The sequence below is a fragment of the Cygnus atratus genome, chromosome 3 (assembly GCF_013377495.2).
Source record: "Cygnus atratus isolate AKBS03 ecotype Queensland, Australia chromosome 3, CAtr_DNAZoo_HiC_assembly, whole genome shotgun sequence".
Taxonomy (NCBI): Eukaryota; Metazoa; Chordata; class Aves; order Anseriformes; family Anatidae; genus Cygnus; species Cygnus atratus.
The window spans coordinates 55948811-55970352 of record NC_066364.1 but is presented as its reverse complement, the minus strand read 5'-3'; the positions used below and the strand labels follow the sequence as shown (position 1 = coordinate 55970352).

At 39.1% G+C, this 21542-nt stretch overlaps 1 protein-coding gene across 4 annotated transcripts in view; it reads right to left on the bottom strand.

Annotated features, from left to right (window-relative positions):
* The window catches only part of NKAIN2 (sodium/potassium transporting ATPase interacting 2), a 585167-nt gene that overhangs the window by 14948 nt on the left and 548677 nt on the right, over positions 1-21542 (bottom strand). For 3 of the 4 annotated variants that reach the window (XM_035538277.2, XM_035538276.2, XM_035538273.2), the window contains one exon: positions 8706-8766. In XM_035538277.2, coding sequence (XP_035394170.1) covers positions 8706-8766 — 61 coding nt within the window. Of the gene's footprint in view, positions 1-8705; positions 8767-14784; positions 15050-21542 lie in introns of those variants that run through there. The other variant, XM_035538278.2, reaches the window with a different exon arrangement.

Genomic DNA, 21542 nt, shown 5'->3' with positions numbered 1-21542 from the left:
GTCCGGATGGCTATGGCTGGCTGTGTTACACCTGCTCATTTTGGCTGACCACACCAAATATCAGCAAATGATTCAAATCAAAATGAAGTCTTTCACCAGCATCAAAACAGAGTGTGACAGTCCATCTGAAACCATTTTCCATGCATTTTCTGTGCAGATCTCAAATTTTGATACTTATGCCTGATTTCAAATATGTTTTATTTTTCAATCACAAAACATTTTTCCTGTTTTTTCCAAGACCAATTCCTATTCAGATGTGACAACAACCTGAGAATCTCTTCAAATGAAGTGTGGCTTTTTTATCAGATCTGTCACTGTCACTAACTCATTTCTGCCACTGGTTTGATGAAACTGCATGGGACAGTGTTACTTGATCTGGACTTCTTTGTCTTTTCCACAGTTCATTCATGGCAAGACAAGTAATATTTACAAAGTGTTTTGGTATAAAATACATCTTTCTTTGTAAAAAAGTTGTTAACTGTTCATTCCTTTTTCATGTGTGCAGATCTTTTCCAATAATTCTGCAACATGCCTTTCTTGGCCAGGACAAAACATGGATGGTGAATAGTTAAAAAAAAATGATGCAAGGTAAGTATCTCCCCTTGGCTGTTACAATGCACTGATTTTATTAAGCAGTATCCCATTGTGATGAGCTGCTGGAAAGGAAATGTTACTTCCTTCAAGCTCCACATTATGTTATTTAGACGTTTTTTAAACTTGAAGTTGACAATCCCCACAGGAGGCGGTGATGGATGCAAGGGGAGTGGCAGGAAAGACAGCAAAGGAGAAGAGAAATTACCATAAAGGGAGCCAGCAGCGGCACCATTTCCCCCCATGTGATTTTATTTATATATTTGTCTCATACCACAGTCCTGTCTCCTAGGGATTCCTTGAACATCAACTTCATTAGTTATGAAGGCAGCAATCCATAACCAATTTTCTTTTCATGTCAAGCTTGTTCATGTATAAACCCAGCCCTTTTGTTGGAAACATTTGCAATTAATCCCACAAACAAAGCAAATGCAAATTGTACAGTCTACCCTTAGCAACCCTTCTGACTCAAGGCCCTGACCACCATCTATTATACACTAAAATGAATTGAAATTCCCACTTTGAGTCTAACCTAATTTTCTAGTGATAATAGGCATGGATTCCCAGAAGCACTCTATGCATCTTGATAGTAACATCCTAATTTCCTTTCCTGGTAAATGTTTTAAATAAGATTTTAGCACCAAAGGAAATTAACCTTTAAATTAATTGTAATTATAAAATGCCATCACTGATTTTGTCTTCAGACTAATTACTTGCTATTATTTAAACAAACTGCACCTCCTCTGAGCTTTAAGTTTGTTTCTCGCTCTGCAGTGCAGTGCCAAATGATCCCGGATCAGGCTGCGTAACGTCTGCCAAGCCCTGTGACACCTGGACTGCTCAGGTCTGTTTGCATCTCAAATGTAGCCAGTTTCAGTTGTCACATCCCACCATAGACTTTTTTCTTGTGCTTCAGCCTTGTACTCTGCAGCTCAGACATCTTCAGCCTGTGCTGTCTAACCAGCAGGCGAGCCTTGTGTGATGTAGAGTGCTTCTGCTCTGCACCGGTGAGAATGAGATGCTCAACACTAGCCTTCTGCTCTTATGAAAAGTCCTCTCCAAGACAGGACATGACTGGAAATAATGATGCAGGAACCAGATATTGATATTTGCAAAAGGTTGATTCTGTGCAGGTATAGAATCATCAAATAGCTTGGGTTGAAAGGGACCTTAAAGACCATCTAGTTCCAACCCCCCTGCCTTGGGCAAGGACACCTCCCACCAGATCAGGTTGCCCAAAGCCCCATCCAGCCTGGCCTTGAGCACCTCCAGGGATGGGGCATCCACAGCTTCTCAGGGCAACCTGTGCTTGTGTCTCACCACCCTCATAGTGAAGAATTTCTTCCTTATATCTAATCTAAATCTATCCTTATTTTTTTTTTTAATTTAAAACTGTTCCCCCTTGTCCTATCACTACCTGCCTACCCATTTTAGGAAATATCCTAGATATTTCTGGTGGCAGTGCAGCTCTCCAAGCCAACTCTCTTCAGGATAACAAGCATGAGGTAGTACCATGGGATTTTAAAGGCTTCCCTCCCTCTGTGCTTCCATCAGCTGAATGCATAAGGATGCCTTCCTGACAGCTGAAGGCATCCCATTTGCCTCCCTTTGTTTCACTTATTTCATGTAGCAGTCAACACACTAAATAAAAGTAAACAAAAAAGCTTCTAATTTAGCTACAGGCTGTGAATTGGAGAGCACAGCTGAGCAAAAACAAGATGTAGCTTCAGCTTTTGTAGCCTGTTCATTAACTTCTCATTCATGAATGACCTGTTCAACAGCTGGAGAACAATTGTTTTAAATATTGGCTTTTATTTGTTGCTACGTTAATTTGTTCCTATGCTCCCTCTTTAGACTGCCTGGGCCCTCCTTAGCGTAAAGCAAACAGATCAGCCCAGTGATGCATCCTGTTGTAAGAAAGGTGTCTAACACAGACAGGACAAGATGCTGTTTGGTGTTATTGACTGTAGTGGAAAACTTGATCATTAAACTGTAGGCCTAGTTACATATGACTAAGTACATGAGATGAATACCATCCTTGACATCTGGTGGCATCAGTGAGGGGCCCCAAAGTGTAAAAGTATTTCTCCTTGCCATACTGCCATTCCTTCATGACAGATTCTTCTTCCATTATTTTGATGATATAAAGGGTTTGAAGATGCAGAATACCCCTCTCACCTACTAAAAAATGATCGCAAGTTCCGTAATATTCCCACAGAAGCTGAAGGAGGCAGCTGGTGAAGGTCGAGAAAACATGTGGTAGTATGGAAAAAGTGAAGGCAGAATGACTGTTCAGTGTTTTCCGTTGCAAGACACAGGGTGCATTACACAAAGGGTAAGTGCAAAGCTAACAAAATATAAAACTGACTTGTTGGAACTCCTTCACTCAGGAGGTTGTGCTTGATAAAAATGTTCTTGGTTCAAATGGAGGGGGACATGTTCAGGAGGAAAAGCAAGTTGTGGGCAATCAAATGCAACAAGACTACTTCTGGCTAAGGAAGTCCCTGAACTGCAAATTACTGCCAGAATTTCCTGGGAACCACAAACCTTCTGTGTTCTTATATGCCTATGCAGCAAATAAAGGTCCAAGCAAGCATCAGGTATTATTCATTGCTGGATTCTGGATATCAGGCTGGATAGACCTGGTACCTCCCTTCTTATCTCTAGTCTAGCATAACAAATAATGCTGAATTGTACACTCCAGCTATAGTGTCACCAGGAGGGAACAGATCAGAACGGCCACCTGTGACAATAACCTCTGGAGTTGCACTTAATCCCAGCCCTGAATACAGGAAGATGGTTTCAGTCATCATCTGCACTCCCCTCAGCATTAGTTTCTGCTCCATCCATGCTTTCTTTCTATGCTTCTCCTATCTTGGCAGTCAGAATTTACAGCCATATTCACCAGAAGACAGGAGAGAAATTTGCTTTTAGTTTCTCTTTGTCTTAGAAATTTTTAAGCAGCGATGGAAGCCAAGGAACTAATTCTCTGTAATGTCTCACTAAGCAGGTTGTGAAAAGTGTTTGGCACAGAAATAAAGTGATATCTGAGCATATTCTGCACTTCAATAGTGTCTTTCATCCTAGAAGCTCAAAGTTATGAAGCAACACACCTGTGAGTTTATCCCTGTCATTATTTCCCATTCTAAATATGGCAAATAGAAGTATTGCAAGGTTAAATAACCTGCCCATAGGTGGAAAGGAGCCTGTAACAGAGCCAAAAATAAAAGCCTTCTCTCTCTACTCTGTATGTTTGTCCAAATTTCTCATCTCTTACAACTAATAAATTTAATATTGTCTTCCAAAAGAAAATCTTTTCACCACCTTCGTACTTCCCAGGTCAGGCACGAGATCCCAGAATGGGTTATTGTTTGGCAATGAGTTTATTGGCATATAACTGCTATGCTGTATTGCACACCAGTAGATATCCACTATCCAGGGTATTGTACTCTTGAATGTTTCCAGTAATTCAAATAGAATCTTGAATTCAAGCTTTTACAGGGGGAAGTAAAATGATTTTAAAAGGTTATCTAGAGCTTTATTTCTGTGTCAGACATCTCCAAATGCTGGGCTCAAGGGGATATGCAGCAAAAATCTACTTAACACAGTTGTGATTTCTTTTGCTTTGCAGTTTACCTAGAAACAATGCCAAGAGAAAAGAAGATAACGTACGTGCAAGCTGGATCCCTGCTAGTGTGAGATGCTAGTGCAAAGCTGTACTAGCAGCTAATACGGTACTCTCCATGGTACTCTGGGAGCAGTCTGACGGGTCAGATTTCTTTGTTTGCCTTGGAATTTTGATAGGGTAGATTTACTTTTTTTCCCCCCTCTGTCTGGATCTGCAAAGGAGCCTTGTGGATTAGGATTTCACTGTGAAAAATAGGCTAAATTGTCCATTATCTCATGTCATTTGGGCTGGGGTTCCTTCCCGGCCAGAGCTGTCCCTCTAATAATAAGCCAGTCCCCTTTCCCTCACCAGAATCTGAAAGGAGAGTGCAGAATTGCCACTTCAGTAACCCAGGTTTTTTTTTTTTTAAGTGTTTACAGACAAAAAGCCCCAGAAGAATGCGGCTTCACTGCTTGCATTCCAGAGTTTTCCACTAAAAATCTGTATATATAATAACATTTTCAAAAATACATTGAATTTACTTTACTAAGGCAGTAACATCTTATAGCAGGGATCCAAATTGCTAGTGAGGAAATACACATTAAACGAACATTTCAATGTTATTAAAAATAATGTGCAGCCTTTGAAAAATGCAGGCCTAATATGATTTTAGAAAACAAATGAGGAGCTCTGAGAAGTTTACAGCCGTTGAATGCCTCCAAGTAATGATTGTTGCTGACATTTCCATGCTTTATTTTTAATTGCTGCAGCTAATTATGCTAATGAAGGAAGAATGACAATGGCTTAGTCATACCAGTGGCAACAGCGAAAAGGAGAGCGCTGAGCTGGCAGCAACCCTACAGGACACCTATCTTCCCTTGTCGTTCCCTGATCAAGACCTGAGGTGCTGCGAGCCTCACAATTCTTCTTCCCTACACAACCACATGGAACAAGATGCAGAAGAGACCTTTGAGACTGACAAACCAACAAGAGAAGTAGATGGGGAAAAACACCCTTGTCTGATTCTTGGAGATGGGTGCTGCAGTTCGGCTCTGGTGTGCCCAGTGTGAGAGCACTGCATGGGACTGCAACGAGAAGGAGAGCAGCTTCCACTTTAATCCTCAGTGCAGACTTAACCCAAAGCAGATTGTTCTCATGAGAGGTAGTGCAGACTTGTACTTTGATTTAGGGGGTCTGCTGCTGGATTTATTTAGTGTGTGGGTGATTAAAACCCCAAGGCTTGCTGACTCAGTCTTAGTTATGACCCTGATTTGATCATTGCATTGTTCCGTTCTTAATCCTTCAGTGGGGTTAGAGCAGGTTAATCTTAGTGAAATGTTTGCTTAATTCTTCCCTCTCTCATTTGTTCTTTTAATAAAATCTGCATAAAGAACAGAGAAATAGTTATTCTTTCAGCTTGTTCCAATTATTCTGAGAGCAAAGCTAATTCAGCTGAAGTACTTTAAGAGCAACTTGATTGTGTTTCTACAGCTGAGGCTCCATGCCAACAGAAGATTGCAACAGAAGGCACCTTCTCTGCTCCTGAGCAGTGCTGATGCATTCCTCTGGTTAAAATCTGGAATATGCCCCTGTCTGGCTCTTAGAGGTTGCTTGACTTTTTCTCTTTTTCTTTGTCCACTCTTGCAGGCTCAGTGTTCCTGCCTCTTCTGCTTCTCTTCCAGGCAGCTGTTGCTCCTATGACCCATTAGCAAAGTAGAAGAAATGGAGCTGAGCATATTGATATTCAGCATGTCCATCATGAGTACCAAAAAGTTTTTTTCTACTGATTCAGTCTCATTCGACCATTTGACAGGACTTGGTGCCCCTTTGGTGAGGCCTGATAGGTTTGTCCGTATAGTCCTTTGTGCTTGGCAGCAAGGCCAATGTGTATGGGTGGTCCTGAAAACCAGAGATCTAGATTTCTTTCTCCTGTGATGCCTGTGAATATGGAGGTGGCTAAGAAGATGGCAGAGACCCTCTGCTGTTCTTCACAAACCATTTCAGAAGCTGGGGAAGCATGTCAGGGGTGTGGGAGAGTTGCTTTGCGGTGACTGGTCTTAGAGGATCTTTCACAGTTAACACATCTTTAACACACAGAAGGAGCACCAGTTGCCAAACTGCGTGCAAGTACAACCCCAACCTCATCCTTTACCAGGTATGGATACAGAGCAGGTGTTGGTGGGCAGCACGGTAAAGATTTTTCTGCTGAGCTAGCAGAAATGTCCAGCAAATCTGGGGGAGGGAGTACACCATGGGCAAGAGGGCTATCTTCATCCCTCTCTGCTACAGATCCTGCTCCATAGCAGCATGCTAGGGTGAGAATCTGAAAAACTGTAGACTATGGGAGGAGAAACACAGCTAGAGCATATAAAGTGACCTCAGACTAAAGACCTGCATGTGCAGGAAGCTGTAGCAACGGCTCTGGGATATATGTACCTCTTCTTGAAAGTTTTTCTCTTTCACACTTCCTTGGTCTGCATGAGACAACACCATCCATCAAAGTACTGAGGAAGTTATGATTACCCATCTTCCTATGGAATATGCATACTAAATAACATGGCATCCATAAGGGAGACATTACATCCCAGAGGAGTGTGATAGAGCAACCTGTTGCCAAAAGGGAGGGAAAAGCAAGGAAACAGATCCAAGTGGAAATAAAACACTCTGAAATCAAACCTGGTCAGGGGGATATCTGTATGGGGTGCTCTCAGTAGAAAGTAAGGCCACTTTAATTTTATGATACCTCAAGGAGCCAAATCTAGTCTGAAAGTTGTTACAGTGTTGGGATGACTCTGCCACTGAGTTCCCTTTAACCTTTTTTTTTTTTTTTCCCCATCCAGGCTTCCAAAACTCACTGGCAGCAAGACCACATGGGCTGTGCTCATGCGGGCTACGTTGTGCTGAGTGGGGTCTTGCTCCAGTGAGGCTCTTCCAGGCAGCTGAGACAACTCAGCAAGGAGACAGGGCCTGGTGAAGGCATACTAGAAAAGTAATAAAGGCCTCAAAATGGGTAAGATAACCACAAGAAAAGGTTCAAAGAAGCATGCTAATCTGTGGCTTCTGAACACCAGGGAGCTCCCCTGGCAGTGAGCAGAAAACAATTGCATATTGGTCACAGCGCCTTGCTGCCAGGAACGCTGACTTACAGCCCACAGGAGAGATCTTCCAAACATGCTCTGACTTCTGCGCCTGTTCATTGAGCCAAGTCACCAGTCCCTTCCTCACTTTTTACTTATATTACACCCTAAAGCATTACGGAAGAATGAAAAAGATTTAAGCCCTCAGAAGAGAAGGCAGGATGGTATTAAAAGGGATTTCATTTGAGGGGCGAGGAATCAACATCCTTTAGCTCTGTAAATAGAGAACACAATAAGCTGGAGAATAAGAGGAAGCATACATGACTTGGGTCCATCACTAAGAAGACAAGACATATTTATGGCATATCCCTGCTCCACACACTTGTCCCAAACTCTTTTTACTCTTATGCCTTCCTCACCTCCACAGAAACACACACAACTCAGAAAAGCATCATCTGAGAGACCTCCAAAGTGTAGTTTGATTTCAGCACTAAATCTTCCCTTGATGGTTCACAGTGGCGCTGCATTACCCGCAGATTACAGGGTTTCAGCTGTTTTCTATATGCAGCAGAGTACACAAAAGAACCCCCACCAGCCCTAGCAGTGCTCTCAGTCAAATAAAAGCTCTTTAGCTTCCTGTTGCAAAACTCTCTCTAGGTTTCATGTATATTTTATCAAAGTTACATGCAGTTCTGATACTTGCTTCTGAAGTGCTTTGGTATGAATCCCAACGTGTACAGAAATGCTGCAGTGGCCCTTTTTAAAAAATCAAGGTTAGAGTAGAGAAAAAATGAAATGGCTTGGCTCCATAACATGTATTAAGAACAAATTCTGCTCAACAGGCTTCTATTGACATAAATAAGCAGAAGAAACACAAACATACGTCTTTATGAACTCATTTTGTTCCTTGTAATTGTACTCTGGGAACAACGTGAACAAAGAGGAACTCCATGGTTTCACCTCTCATAAATGAAGGTCTTGCAACGATCTAAAGCTATTTCTTGCCAGAAGTGCTTTTACAAGCCAACACAGAGGTCAACATAGAAGAGCTATACCCTCAGTGGTAGCCTATTACTGTGAAGATAGTTAACAGTCTGGAATAAGAAAAATAGAAAAAAAAAGAAAAGAAAAAAGAGCCAATTGGGATTTTTTTTTTTTTTTGGTGTGTGTGTCTTAAGCTAAACTGTGAGGTAAAAACAATTACAATGATCTATTCAGAAGAAAGGAGTGTGTATTTTTTTAAGCTACATTTCATGATTCCTTTGTCTTCTGGGCATTTGGAAATTATAGATCAAGATGGATGGACAGAAAACGTGTTCTGGCTACAGTATAATAAGACATTTAGGTTCAAGTCAGCAAGAGCCAGCATAGTGGAAGGGTGATTTAAAAAACAGAATTCATTTTGTATGTAATAAAGCTTTAGTACTTACAGCTGTCCTCTTCTTCAGTAATACATTTCACAACATAACAGGCATAGATGAAGCCCGCCAGCTGAAACAAAATGTAATAGCGTTAGGTTTAAAACAAATACAATAGAAAAACATGAGTTGGTTTTAGAAAAACAACAACAGAAACTACAGAAATAACAAACTTCACCAGATTATATTTGATGAGGTAATTATTATTTTTTTTTTTTTTTAGCAACAGTTAGTTAATTCTAATAATGAGTGAATTTCCTTATTTTATGTGATTCTTTTGGAAATAGTCAGGAGTTGGCATTTTTCTTGAAAAACAAACCCTTCAATAAAAATTCCGGGAAACTGATAGAAGATTTTCCATTACAGCAATAGCTTCTTTTTAATTATTGAAAACTAGGAAACTAGATGGATGGTTAGGTGGATGGCAGTTTAACAACTCCAAATGTGAATGTTTATGTCAAAGTCAGATTTGTTTGTCAACAAAACTTAATCCTCTAGCAGAACTCTGCTTTTTTAGCAGAATCTTGTCAACAAAACCTAAGACAAAGTCATTTCACTTGTAAACCATCTTTATAATGATATTTTATCACTTGAAATTAGGGCTGTGGATCTGATGTAGAGATACTTTCCTGTCTCTCCAATAGCCCTCAAGCCTCAAGACATATCTGTCAATTTGGATAGGTCTGGATGTGTTTGCATCAGTATCTCATGCTGTAGGTGACAAATTCAAATCTTGTTACCTCCATTCCTCCCCCAGAACACGCCCAGAAGTGAATTATAAACAGAAATAACACAATTTAAAGAAATTGAAAACTGGAGTGCTGCTTGAGTACCATGGCAGACTGCTTATTTTACACCATCACTTGAAAAAAAAAATTTAAAAGGGAAAAAAATGGCCAGTATCACACATGTCATGAGCTAAGTATCACATGAGACCTCTGTTAGTCTTTCCACCAAGCTCTGTTGGCCGAGAGGTAACAACCACACCAGAAGCAACAGAACAGCATCATGTGCCGTGTGTTGCACTCTTTACGTGGCTTCCCGTACATATAGGTTTGGAAAGTTTTCTCTAATGATTGTCAACTAACTGTTTTCCATCCTTTAGCTTTTTGCTGAAGTTTGCATGGTAGGTAGTCAAAGGAATTCAAGTTTCGTCCCCTTGTAGTGAAAAGTGAGCCATAATGTTCAAATGTTTTATTCCTGTACAGATCACCTCACAGAGATTATTCATGAGCTCCGAATCCAACTGTAGAGTTTTGGAATTCATTCTTTATTTGGATAATAAAAAGTATCTAATGGCTCCAGCTAGGACTGAATTCTCCATGTGCGTGATACAAAAAAAAAGCAACACATAATCTGTGGTTGAGGGAGATTATGATCTTAATTTCAGACAAACTAATGAGTGGGTCATGCAGTGACATGTGGGAACTACGTATTATTATGAAGAGTGGTTAGTGCAAATGCATTTGTTTATTTATTTATTTAACAAATCCAAGGCACTTCTACAATCACTGCAGGGTTCTGTGTTCCTATCACCATTAATTTTAGCTGTACACATGAAATTCAAACAAATTTCCTCCGTCTCTTAGTGGCTTCATATTGCAGGCAGTGACTGTGTTCAATTTACTCCAGCTTTTACACAGGTGTTTCTGGTATTTCTGTCAATTTTCTCTATAGAAATCTCTCTACCTACATCTGTATATGTGAGATACAACTAAAGAAAAAAATAGAAAAAAAAAAAGAAGAAAAAAAAAAAGTCAGGCCCAAGATTTTTGTGAAGAGATTGAGGCTTGATTTGGAGACCACACTGCAGCCAGTACAGATGTTGCCTACTAACTGCTTAAGCTCCTGTTGGGAGCCCAGAAGTGGCATTACAACAGAACTAAATCATTAATTTTGTCATTTATTATAAATCTGCCTTATAGTGCTGCTGCGAAGATTTTACACCTGGGAGAGATGACATATTCACTGCTGGACACAAAGAACACAGTGTACCAAGAACGGTGGTGTTCAGCTAATATCAGCATTTCATCCTGCTTTATTGGGCTGCTCTTTCCTTTGGTTTCTTGGCTTCAAGACAGAGGGCTAATTTACTCCACTGACTTATGCCCTACATAACCCACCAACTTCAATGACATTACATGAGGTTTAATCCAGCAAAGAATTAGGCACAGCAAGATTATTCATTAATGATTCCATTCTTGGATGTGAACCTCGGCTTAATATTTTCTCTGTTCTCTTTTTACAGACCATCACATCCAAGAGAGCTGAGCAGTTGCATCTCTAGTAGGCAACTGCAGTGGTAAAGCTTTTCTTGTAACACGGTTCAATACTTTACTATCTGTGAAAACACCACAAGTTTACATGTTATTAACTAAACTTTTCTCACAAAGCACAGCAAACAAACTGTATCACAATCTGCTCTTACAACTAATCTTTTAATTGTATTCAGTTGCATCCCTTAAATGTCTGGGGAACTCTTGATATGTAAGTAAATCCTACAGCATTTCATCACATGAGTTTGCTGATTAAAACAGTGCTTTATAGCTAGAAGTTGTTCTGTTTTAAATACAAATGGTAGTTTGTTTCCCTTGAAATAGTGAAAGTTTTAAAATAAACCTCATCTTCTCCCACATCTATCCAATCCTCTGCTTGGTACACAATTTTGTTTTAATTTGAACATCACATTATTTCCTTCCTCCCTCCCTCCCTCCCTCCCTCCCTCCCTCCTTCCTTTCTTTCTTTCTTTCTTTCTTTCTTTCTTTCTTTCTTTCTTCTTTCTTTCTTTCTTTCTTTCTTTCTTTCCTTCTTTCTTTTTTCTTTCTCTTTCTTTCTTTCTATTTCTTCTTTTCTTTTCTTTTCTTTTCTTTTCTTTTCTTTTCTTTTCTTTTCTTTTCTTTTCTTTTCTTTTCTTTTCTTTTCTTTTCTTTTCTTTTCTTTTCTTTTCTTTTCTTTTCTTTTCTTTTCTTTTCTTTTCTTTCCCCTATACCAAGCCATATCCTTTATCAGTTCTGATCCTGTGCTAGTCATTCAAGATTTATCATCTAATTGCATCAACAACAGAGGGCACTCACTGGAAGCTGGGGTTCAGAACTGAAAGTGGTGATTTTTACTTTTAGCATGCTCAATGGCCTGAGCCTGTGGTGACTACAGAGATCTCTGGGATAGGGATATGCTTCCTGCCCAGTGGACTTAGGCTTCATGTGAGAAGGGTAAAGCTTACCTGTGCACATGGCAGAGCTTTCCTGGGGACCTGTCAGCTAAAGTTGTTAAAGAATTCTCACAGCAAAGAAGGGCTCGCATGAAATTTTCCACCATTGTTATAGTACAAGGTGCATTTCTTTGACCTTGTTTCTCTACTAATAACACACCACAACCCATCTATATATAGCACAATATATGTCAAGCAAATTTCAAACAGAACACTCACTGAACATACTCCCTGGAGAAGATGAGGAAAGGGAAAACAAACAAACAAACAAACAAAAAACAAATGATACAGGTTAGTCACATTAATTAATATATTCCTGGAAGGCCCTCAAACAGAGCAAAGCTGACTGTAGTATAAGAATTACACAAAACAAAATCTTCCTCATTCAGTATCTTAGGAGGATTTTTGCTTTATGTGAGAAGGATGGGGATGAGTCCTTAGAAATAAAGAAGAGAAGGAGCCTGTTTGTCTGAGAAAATCAGTTTAAAAGTAGTAAGGTTATCTTGGAAACTCTTGTTTGTTTGTTTGTTTGTTTGTTTTTTCTATGCTCTCTCATTTTTTTTATTTTTATTTTTTAATAAATACTTTATTAACCAGACTTTCATTTATAAACCATGTAACGATAAAAATAAATAGATGCAATGAATAGAATATCAGATCTACATCCCTGACCCTCCCAGATTAGGTGTCTACATCTGTCTCATTCACATTTTAACACTGTAGTATGGGCCTTCAGAGGAGAAGGAGTTGTTAGCATTTCTGCTCATTTATACCTGTAATGATTTGTGAATGCATGTTTTTATGAATCTTATTTCCTGCAACTTGAAAATGGTTTGCTCTTTACTACTCTCCCCAATATATTCATATGAGAGTATAATTAAACACTGCTCTTTCTGAAAGTTACACACTGCCCATCCCAGCATAATCTCCCTGGGTGTTACTTTGATGGGACTTTATGACTGTCTTTACTTAAATACAGGGGCGGTTGCACAATGGACTCAAACAATTTTTTATTTTTTTTAAATCTTTTTTTTTTTTCTTTTATAAACACCTTGATAAAACCAACATTCCTTCTGCCAAGGAAAAATCAAGACAAGCAACAGCCTAAAAAATGTCAGCAATGTAATAACACTACTAAAGAGATGGCAATTAGATTAATTATGGAATTGAGATAATACATCTTATTCCCTTATTATGGTCAGATAAGGCAAAGAAAAAACCTGACTGAATATTCCCTACTTAAGTCAGCAGTGTCCTGTTACACTGCTCGACTCTTATCAGATCCTGAAATTTTTGTAAGTATAATTCCAGACTTGCCACAAATGTAAAGTGCTGTGATCAAACTTAATCAGAATCAGTACTGATCAATATCCTGTCTTGCTATTTTTTTCTCAGTTCTGTTACGGAGATTAATGTTTTCATACACTGTAAATAACACCAGATTTGGGAAAATCTGAGAACCCATCATTCCTGGTCAAGGCCCCCACCTTTCCCTCTTTTATAGCAATAACTAGGTAGATACTTATCAGGAATTATCTTTATTAAACTGGACACCTGAAAAAAAAGTGACAGGAAGGAAGAAACAAAAATTAAAAGTGGGTAAGATCTGAGTGAGATAAGGTCATAAGGAGAAAGCTCAAGATGAAGACAAACAACTTAAGGGTTATGGAAATAGCCCATTGACTTAGCTTCACTGTATGTTAGTGTTTTATTCTATAAAAAAGGCCATAAAGATCTTGTTTTCTAAAGCAAAGATGTTACAGTATCTGCTGAAACAGCTTATGCCAAGGTGTGTATTTTTCCTGGTTTTACGACCTTGGCAAGAAAAAAAAACAAAAACAAACAAACAAAAAAACACAATACAAACAAACAAAAAATCTGCAACCAAACCAAACCAAAACAAAAAAGCTTGTTCAAGCAATAATAATGCAGAATTAACTGGAGGTTAATTCTGGCCCTGGAAACTGTATATTGCCAAACTGTGATGTTACATTTCTAGCCATATCCAATTCAATCATATTTCTTAAACTTACAGGTGGGTGCACACATAGAGCCTTTATAATGTTGTGTGTTTACGGAGCTAGGCTTCTTTAAAATGGATTTTTGGAGGATGTATATATATATATATATACACACACACACACACATTATGGAATAACTGAAGAACTGGAGAATTGCTACATAGAAAGCTTCCAGTGTATTGCTTCTCAGAAAAATCATGCTCATTATTTGGCAGAGAAAGTGAAGCAGAGTATTGGTAGAACTAAATCAGTGCCATGATGGTTCTGATGCTGCTCCCTGCAAAAACCTTTTCAAGCATGATTTCACTGCCTGCAGCATTGGTGAGTGAGCATCAATGCTAGAGTTTAATATAAAACTCAAGCTATGTTCCATGGGAACTGCGTGGCTGAGGTACAGTTTTATTTATGCTTACATTTACCATTTCCGGAACTCTGTCATTCCTCCAAGTTTAACTGTCTTGAGAAGCATTGTAAAACTGTTGATACTAGACCAGATTCCTGATGGGGAATGTAGGCTATGTGGCCTTGATGTCATTATTCCACAGAATTAACAGTCTACGTATTGTCTGAAAAGACTCATTCCTTGATAAGGACAAGCACCTTTCTTCTGTGCAAAAAATAATTATTGAAAAAAGACGATGCTAAATTACTATGGCCACCATGATATTTAGTGGACAATCAGGAAATTAAATAAAAATAAATAAACACAAAGCCATAATTTCTTAACATATGTAATTGTCAAATAGTTTTTCTTTCCTTTCTTAGTCTGAAAGGTGTCCAAGATTTTTTTTTTTTAACATGCACAATAAAATAGGAATCATAAATACAGATAAATCTAGACACACTGGAAAACAGAAATGTGATAAAAAATGCATTTATTTCAACCAAAGCACTGTAATCTTTGTTATATCAGCTGTCTAGGTGGTGCTTAGCATAAAGCCTTTATTTATTTCTCAGTGGACTATTCAATTTTCTGGAGATTTCCTTTTTGTATAGGTATTTGAAGATCATCATGAAGACCTGCTAGAATGTTTTTGTTTGAAATGCTGCTGGGTGCTTGAGAGTGGTTCTGTCGTGTTCAGGGTAACTGTTCCCCCAGCGTCTTCCCTTGCAAGCTTTTTCACCTGATGAATGGAAGAGAGCACAGGGGCACTGAAAATCACAGTACTGTGGCATGTCAGATAAGAGCTGTGAAAACCTTTGACAACAGAGGAAAGCAGGACATACTTACCTGTTTTGAAGCTGTATTACAGACACTCAGCTTGACCCAAATTTTCTGAAAGTTTAGCAAGACTTTTCTGCAAATCTGACCTAAAACTTTCTGGAAATCTTACCACTTCCATAGGTATTTCAGTCTGATTTATGCTTTTGATAACCACATGATATTTGGCACTTTTCCACGATTTCTACTCACATCTAAAGAAAAGGATGTACTTTTTCCTACTTCAGACATCAAACACAACCCAAAATGTAGGGGCTACCAGCTTGTATGAAATGGAAGTAGGGGTCCTTTATTGCCAACCTCTATGTTAACTGAATGGCAGGGCATCCTGTAGATTTGGCTCAGCGTTGAACCCTGCATCCCTGCTCCCACAGGTGAAATGCTCCACCTGGGACTTTGCTAGACTCCCTCGGGAAGCTGAAGCAGGCATATTGCAAGGGGCAGAAGGGAGGCCATGGCAGGCTGACCTGTGTTAATCCCCACATCACTGCTTCAAGCGGTGGTAGGTCTGGGAAGCCAGGATCAAATTCTCCACCAGCCTTATTCAGGAGATGCTGGCTGGAGCTCAAGTGCACATTGCCCCGTTAAGGCTGAGGCATTAATGCTGAAAGGAAAAAAAAAAACAACTATTAAAAACTAGAAAACTTTTTTCTTTTATTTTCTGCTATTGTGGAACTGTCTCCACTTTACCTTTCCTCACTTGATTAGGGTTAAAGGATATTTTTGGTTACGTGTATTTGTAAATTCTATTTAAACTGAGGTTGTGGGAAGTCCTGAAATCAGATAAATCTCTTTCTGTTTCCTCTCACACTATAGCTCTGCAACCCAACCTGTCACTGTTAGAACAGAGTTCTGATTGTAAAGGGGTCAACAGTTTGCAGTGACTGCTGTTCGCATCAAAGGGATTTAGCCATTAGAGTTGCGTAGATTGGGAAAAATCATCCCATTTACTTTTAAAACAGGGCCAGCTGCCTCTCTCCACTCTGCAACAGGAAAACAACAAAACTAAGAATGAAGTTGAAACAAAATGCTAAAGTAAAAGGCTTTAAAATCCGTATCACCCTGGCCATTCTGTAATTAATAGGAATAGATTATTAAAGCAAGAATCTATATGTGTCTATATGTGTCCTTTGCTCTGGAGGTTTTACAGCAAGAAAACTTTTATGGGAAAAAACTTTGGACCTTTTTCTCCTCTTGTCTTCTGGGAAGTCTCTGCAATGGTTTAATCATCTGGCTTTGGTATCTGACTGCCTTTGGCAGCAGTAGCTTTTCTTATCATTATGTCTAACTGTGTGTCACCTTTTCCAGACAGCCATAGGATTAAGATAAGAAAAATTGGTTCTTTATGCTGCAGATCTAACAAAGCCACAGATTGTTCACAGCCCACCAAATGAATGCCTAGCATTTTAAATTGAACTGCATTAGATGAAATAGTTGATTATCAATGCTACTCACTCTTTTGAGGGGCAGTAGGAAAAATATATGCATGTCTGAAGTTTGTATAGATTGCGTAGGGGGAAATATTTTGATGGTATAAGATAACTGAATTCCTGATAAACAAACACATATGAGCGCTCCAGTTCAGTGTAAACCCACCCCTCCATGTAGAGTCACCCATATGGCAAGTGAACCTTGATGGTGTGACTGTGAACACAAGGCCCTCAGATCTGGGAAACAGAAGTGTTCAGGGGAGAGCGAGCACAGGATGAGAAGGGAGTAATATGTTGTTGTGACTGCCATTTTCTCAAGACTGTGGCCCACCATGAAGACTGTGTAGAGTAAAAGTTCACTAAGGTAGCAGAGGTGATTTGCTCTTGTCCAAAGTCATATGTTAGGCTAAGTTAAAGCAATGCTATAACATAAATAGCAAAAGCGAGAACATTTCATCAGAGGTGAGAGAGACTTTCCAGTAAAGGCTATTTCCCCATGGTGCTATTTACTTTCCCTGTGATAATCTATTGTTTATTTGAAGGCATTGATGGCAGGTGAGAATCAGGAAGCTTCATGGGTACACAACAACTTCAGCTGTACCCTGGCTTCTTGGTGGTGGTCACAGTTTAACAGCCTAATGATGCTTTGATCAAAGTGCTTCTGTGATGGCCAGTGATAATAGTGTTGATGAGGAAGATTGTTGTATACTATGCAAAATGCACAGCTCAGCTGAAGAAACTCTTCAGCAGCAGTCAAGTTCATTATTTTGATTTACAAAAAGAAAGCCAAATATTGCATACATTGAAAAAGCTCTAGATAAATAGGGCCTTAAGTGCTAAAACCTAATCAGTGATTGATTGTTAAAACACAGTAACAGTCATTCACAAGCCAGGTGGGAGCTGTGGACTAACAGCAGAGGAATAGACTGATCTCTTTGGCAGTGCCATCAGCAACAGAGCAGCCAGGAAGGTGGCTAAGACAGGGGGAGGCTTTACCTGACTGTCTGTGCCTGTGCACAGAGTGGGAAGGTGGGATATCCTCCCTGTCTGGCAATGTATGTAAGGCAGAAGAGGGAAGAATGAACTTATCCTAACCAAATAGCTCCCTCAAGCCTCATGCTCTCGTGTAAGGTAATAGAGGTATCTCAGTGAAAGTACAAAACAGTTTACATGGTGGGGCACCGCATCATTGCATCTCCCTAAGATCTATACATCTAGCAAATGCATTGCTTAGCACAAACATTTGCTCTAGATGCACAATATAACAGCATTAAGTGTCAGGGGGGTTTCAAGGTCAATAAAACCTCTTCCTGTGGCATCTAATGTTTAAAGTAACTGAACTCAGCTCATGTTTCAGTGCTATTTTTCCTCACAGCATCAGGCTACTGTAGGCTTTTTCCACCTTTGTAGTCTATAATAAAAGATATATTTCAGTGCTACTTTTTCCATTCAGCAAAATCAGCTAAGCGGGTTTCAAAAAGCAAATGCCAAAGTGCTTTGTGAAACCTTTCCTGCCAAAGGAGAACCACTGGAGAGTTTAGAGGAATATCATACCATGCAGCCTAGACTGATACGAAAAGATTTGACCCTCTACAGCCTCCAAATGGAAGGACAATTTTAATTCCATGACCAAAGGCACCTTTTCCCTGACAGCCCTTCTGGTAAAGGGCAGGGGATCACTTCCTTGTTTATTCAGCATGAAAAATAGTGATCTCCTTGGCCTGAATGGAAATAGTTTGATGGCAAAGGTCCCAGTCACAGCCTGGGGTGGAAGAAGACATATGAATAAATTTTGCAGTACGTGTGACCAAAAAAACTTAAGCCAAAGATTCCAGTAACATCATATCACATTAAGCATTTTGGAGGAATGATGAATTATAAAGAGAGAACATTCTCGGAAAGGCCGTGTCCTCAGAGTCTGTGCCTCGTTGCAGAGAGTTAAGTGGATGAGTTATATCTGACAGTTTATGAACCTTGTTAATATAATGCAGTACCTGGGAGTGTGCCAGCCACAGTGATCAAGGAAGTCTAAATTAGACCTCTGCTATCGGCAGACATCAGATGCCTGTTTAAAACTAAATGTTTCATCTGAACCAGCTACTTCCCTCATTATCCTCTAAAGCAGTGATCTTCAGCTTGAAGCTCTGAAGCTCTATATGGCTCTCAGTAGCCAGCATACATCTCTTCCTCAGGTCTCAGTAAGAGGTTACTTAACATGTTGATGTGAAGCTGCTCTGGTAGGAAGAACACAAGTGACAACAGTAATTTGACATGTTAATCTCTCATGCAAAATGTGAGTTTTGTGTTTATTTGTGTTTTTAAACTTGTAAGTATTAAGGCCTTAGTTCTGTCACCTGTTCCAAGCCTGGGTTACTCTGGGCCAGGGTGACCTTTGGAAACCCATCCAGCAGCAGATTAGGATGTCTAGGCCCCTGCAAGAGTGAATAAGGAAAGGTGAAGGGAAGCTTCTGAACCAGCAGAGAAGGACAATTACCATCCAACCTCCACACTGGCAGTGGACTACAATGAACTGAGGGAAAAGGACACAGCTATTTCCCTTCTGCTCTGGCAGCAACACACAGAGTAGCCACCATACTGGTACAGCAGCTGTGCTCCTTCTTTGTGCATGAAAATGCTCTATCTTTCTCCTTGCCTCTGGAAGCTCCCTCCTCTGTGATACAGAGCCACAGTACTTCCTAATACACACTTTGAAACGGTGTATTAAACATTTTTTTTTTGAGTTTCATTTACAAAATCTGTAAAATGGACATGATAAAACCACTTTTACCAGGGCACTGTAAGGTTTCATTCATCTTCATGACTTTTGCTTTGAGATTTTGGATGGCAAATATTAAAAGTGCTAGCTTTCTATATTCTATTCTACATTGTTATTAACCAATTATCATAATACTCTGCAAAGAATAACAGCAATGTCTTAATGCTTTATATTTAATATTGTTTTTATTTATTTTTTAATATTAAATTTAATTAATTTGCTTATATTGTCATTTTTTTGTAGTTCTCAGATTAAACTCTGTCAGAGAATAGAATCTTACTGGATAGAGATTTTGTGTTATTGGCTTGAACAGATGTACCACATCTTTGAAAAATGAAAGACAATATTATAACCTGCTGAGGGTCAGAGAAGAAATGATTCTTAGATGTTTGGTGCTCCTACATCAACAGTCCAATGCCAAAATTGAGAAGTATGACCTTATTTCATCTGGTTCTATTGCCTTAGCAGAATAAAGGGAAGGGAGGATAATTTAATTGGCAAGACATAAGAGAATGCAATATGACACTGCAGCTCACACAACCATCTTTGAAGACAGCCAAGCTGTGCAGCTGCATAGCAATACTGAACACGGTGTAAAACCAAACTATGTCACATTTCATGAGTTTTTTTTTCCTGGTTTCTTATATATCCACAGAAAGTGGACAAAATTCTATTAATATCTTTAAAAGTTAATGAAAGAGGTATGACTATTTTAGAGAAAGTGTGCATAGCAACTGAATTACACCCCTTAGAATGAACACAAATCCAACTGTTGCAGGTCAGTCCTAATCATGTCTCCAATCTAAGAGCTTTCGTCTTGAATGTTGTTTATGATTCAGCTCATTTTCAAATACCCAGGTAAGTGATGCTGGTTAGCAGCAAACAAAGACGTACCTACTAGGAAGCATCTGGAGAATATCCCAAAAGAAGATGAAAAACTGTAATTGCAGGATAGTACACTGGAGAACTGCTTGGGGGAAATGAAACTGTACCTGAAGGCATGAAGTGTGTTGTCGGAGAGGCAGGAAGGGTTGCCAGTGGAGAAACAAAAAGAGACAGGCAACTCAGACATGCTGAGTTGCCCTTCATTTTTCACTGGTGCCCTAATCGTAGAGTGTATCACCTAATGTGAGTAAGACAATGCTGTCAATTGAGAGATATGTCCAAGCTATCTAACAGATGTTGAATACATCTGTTATATTCCTGGACACCTTCAGTCATCTACTGACATGCAAGAAAACCTGCAGTTTGGTCCTGTTTCTATACTGCAGTGTGTAGATTTTTAGTTTAGTAAAGCATGAAGACATTCTGCTTCATTAAAAATCATGGATTAGGAGGTTAAGCTAGTTATTTTGAATGATTATGCAATTATCAAGTAAATAACTAGGGATTTACAACATTACTGAACTAGGATATTTATTTCTGAAACCACCCTACATTACAGTATAGACAAAACTAGGTGCCTTCACCAACTGGTTACACTCTCAGCATCCTCATCATTCCTTGCACCACTGTGTATGTCACATCTGCAGCACCATGGAACATACCTTTTTGTATAATTTGTGCAGTTAGCAAATAAATAGTAAAAAACAAACAAGCAAACAAACAAACAAACAAAAACACAACAAAGCAAAACAACAAAAACAACCAAATCTTACTTTAATAATCTAAAATGTAATATAGTCAATAAAGTATTCTTAAAAACCTTGGCAGTACCAGATAAACCTGGAAATCTCTCTCTGTTAAGAGGAATGAAGACAGAATTTGACAAGCAGCTGATGATGTTTCATGGAAAAAAACTCGTTTTGAGATAGCAAACAGTCCTTTCCAGCTACTTTGGACTTCTGCTTTCCACAGTAACAGGGTGCCAAAGATGACAATTGAAGCAAATATATGTATGTCCTGCTGTTATTATTCACTGTAAAAAGTGATTACTCCAATAGGCCACATATCTGCAGAAAAATAGTGATCCATTTTACCAAATTCTGCTCTGTGATTTAGAAAGTTTAACAGAAAGTTTAGAAAGTTCTTTAGAAAGTTTAGCAAGTTCATCAATATTTATACCTACACAAGAGAAAAAAATTAAGCAGATGGGGCAAATATTTTTTATAATGTAAACCTGACTTAGAAGCCCCATTTTAAATTGACCAAGGGATTTTAGAGTTCACTGATGACCTTTAGACAGAGAA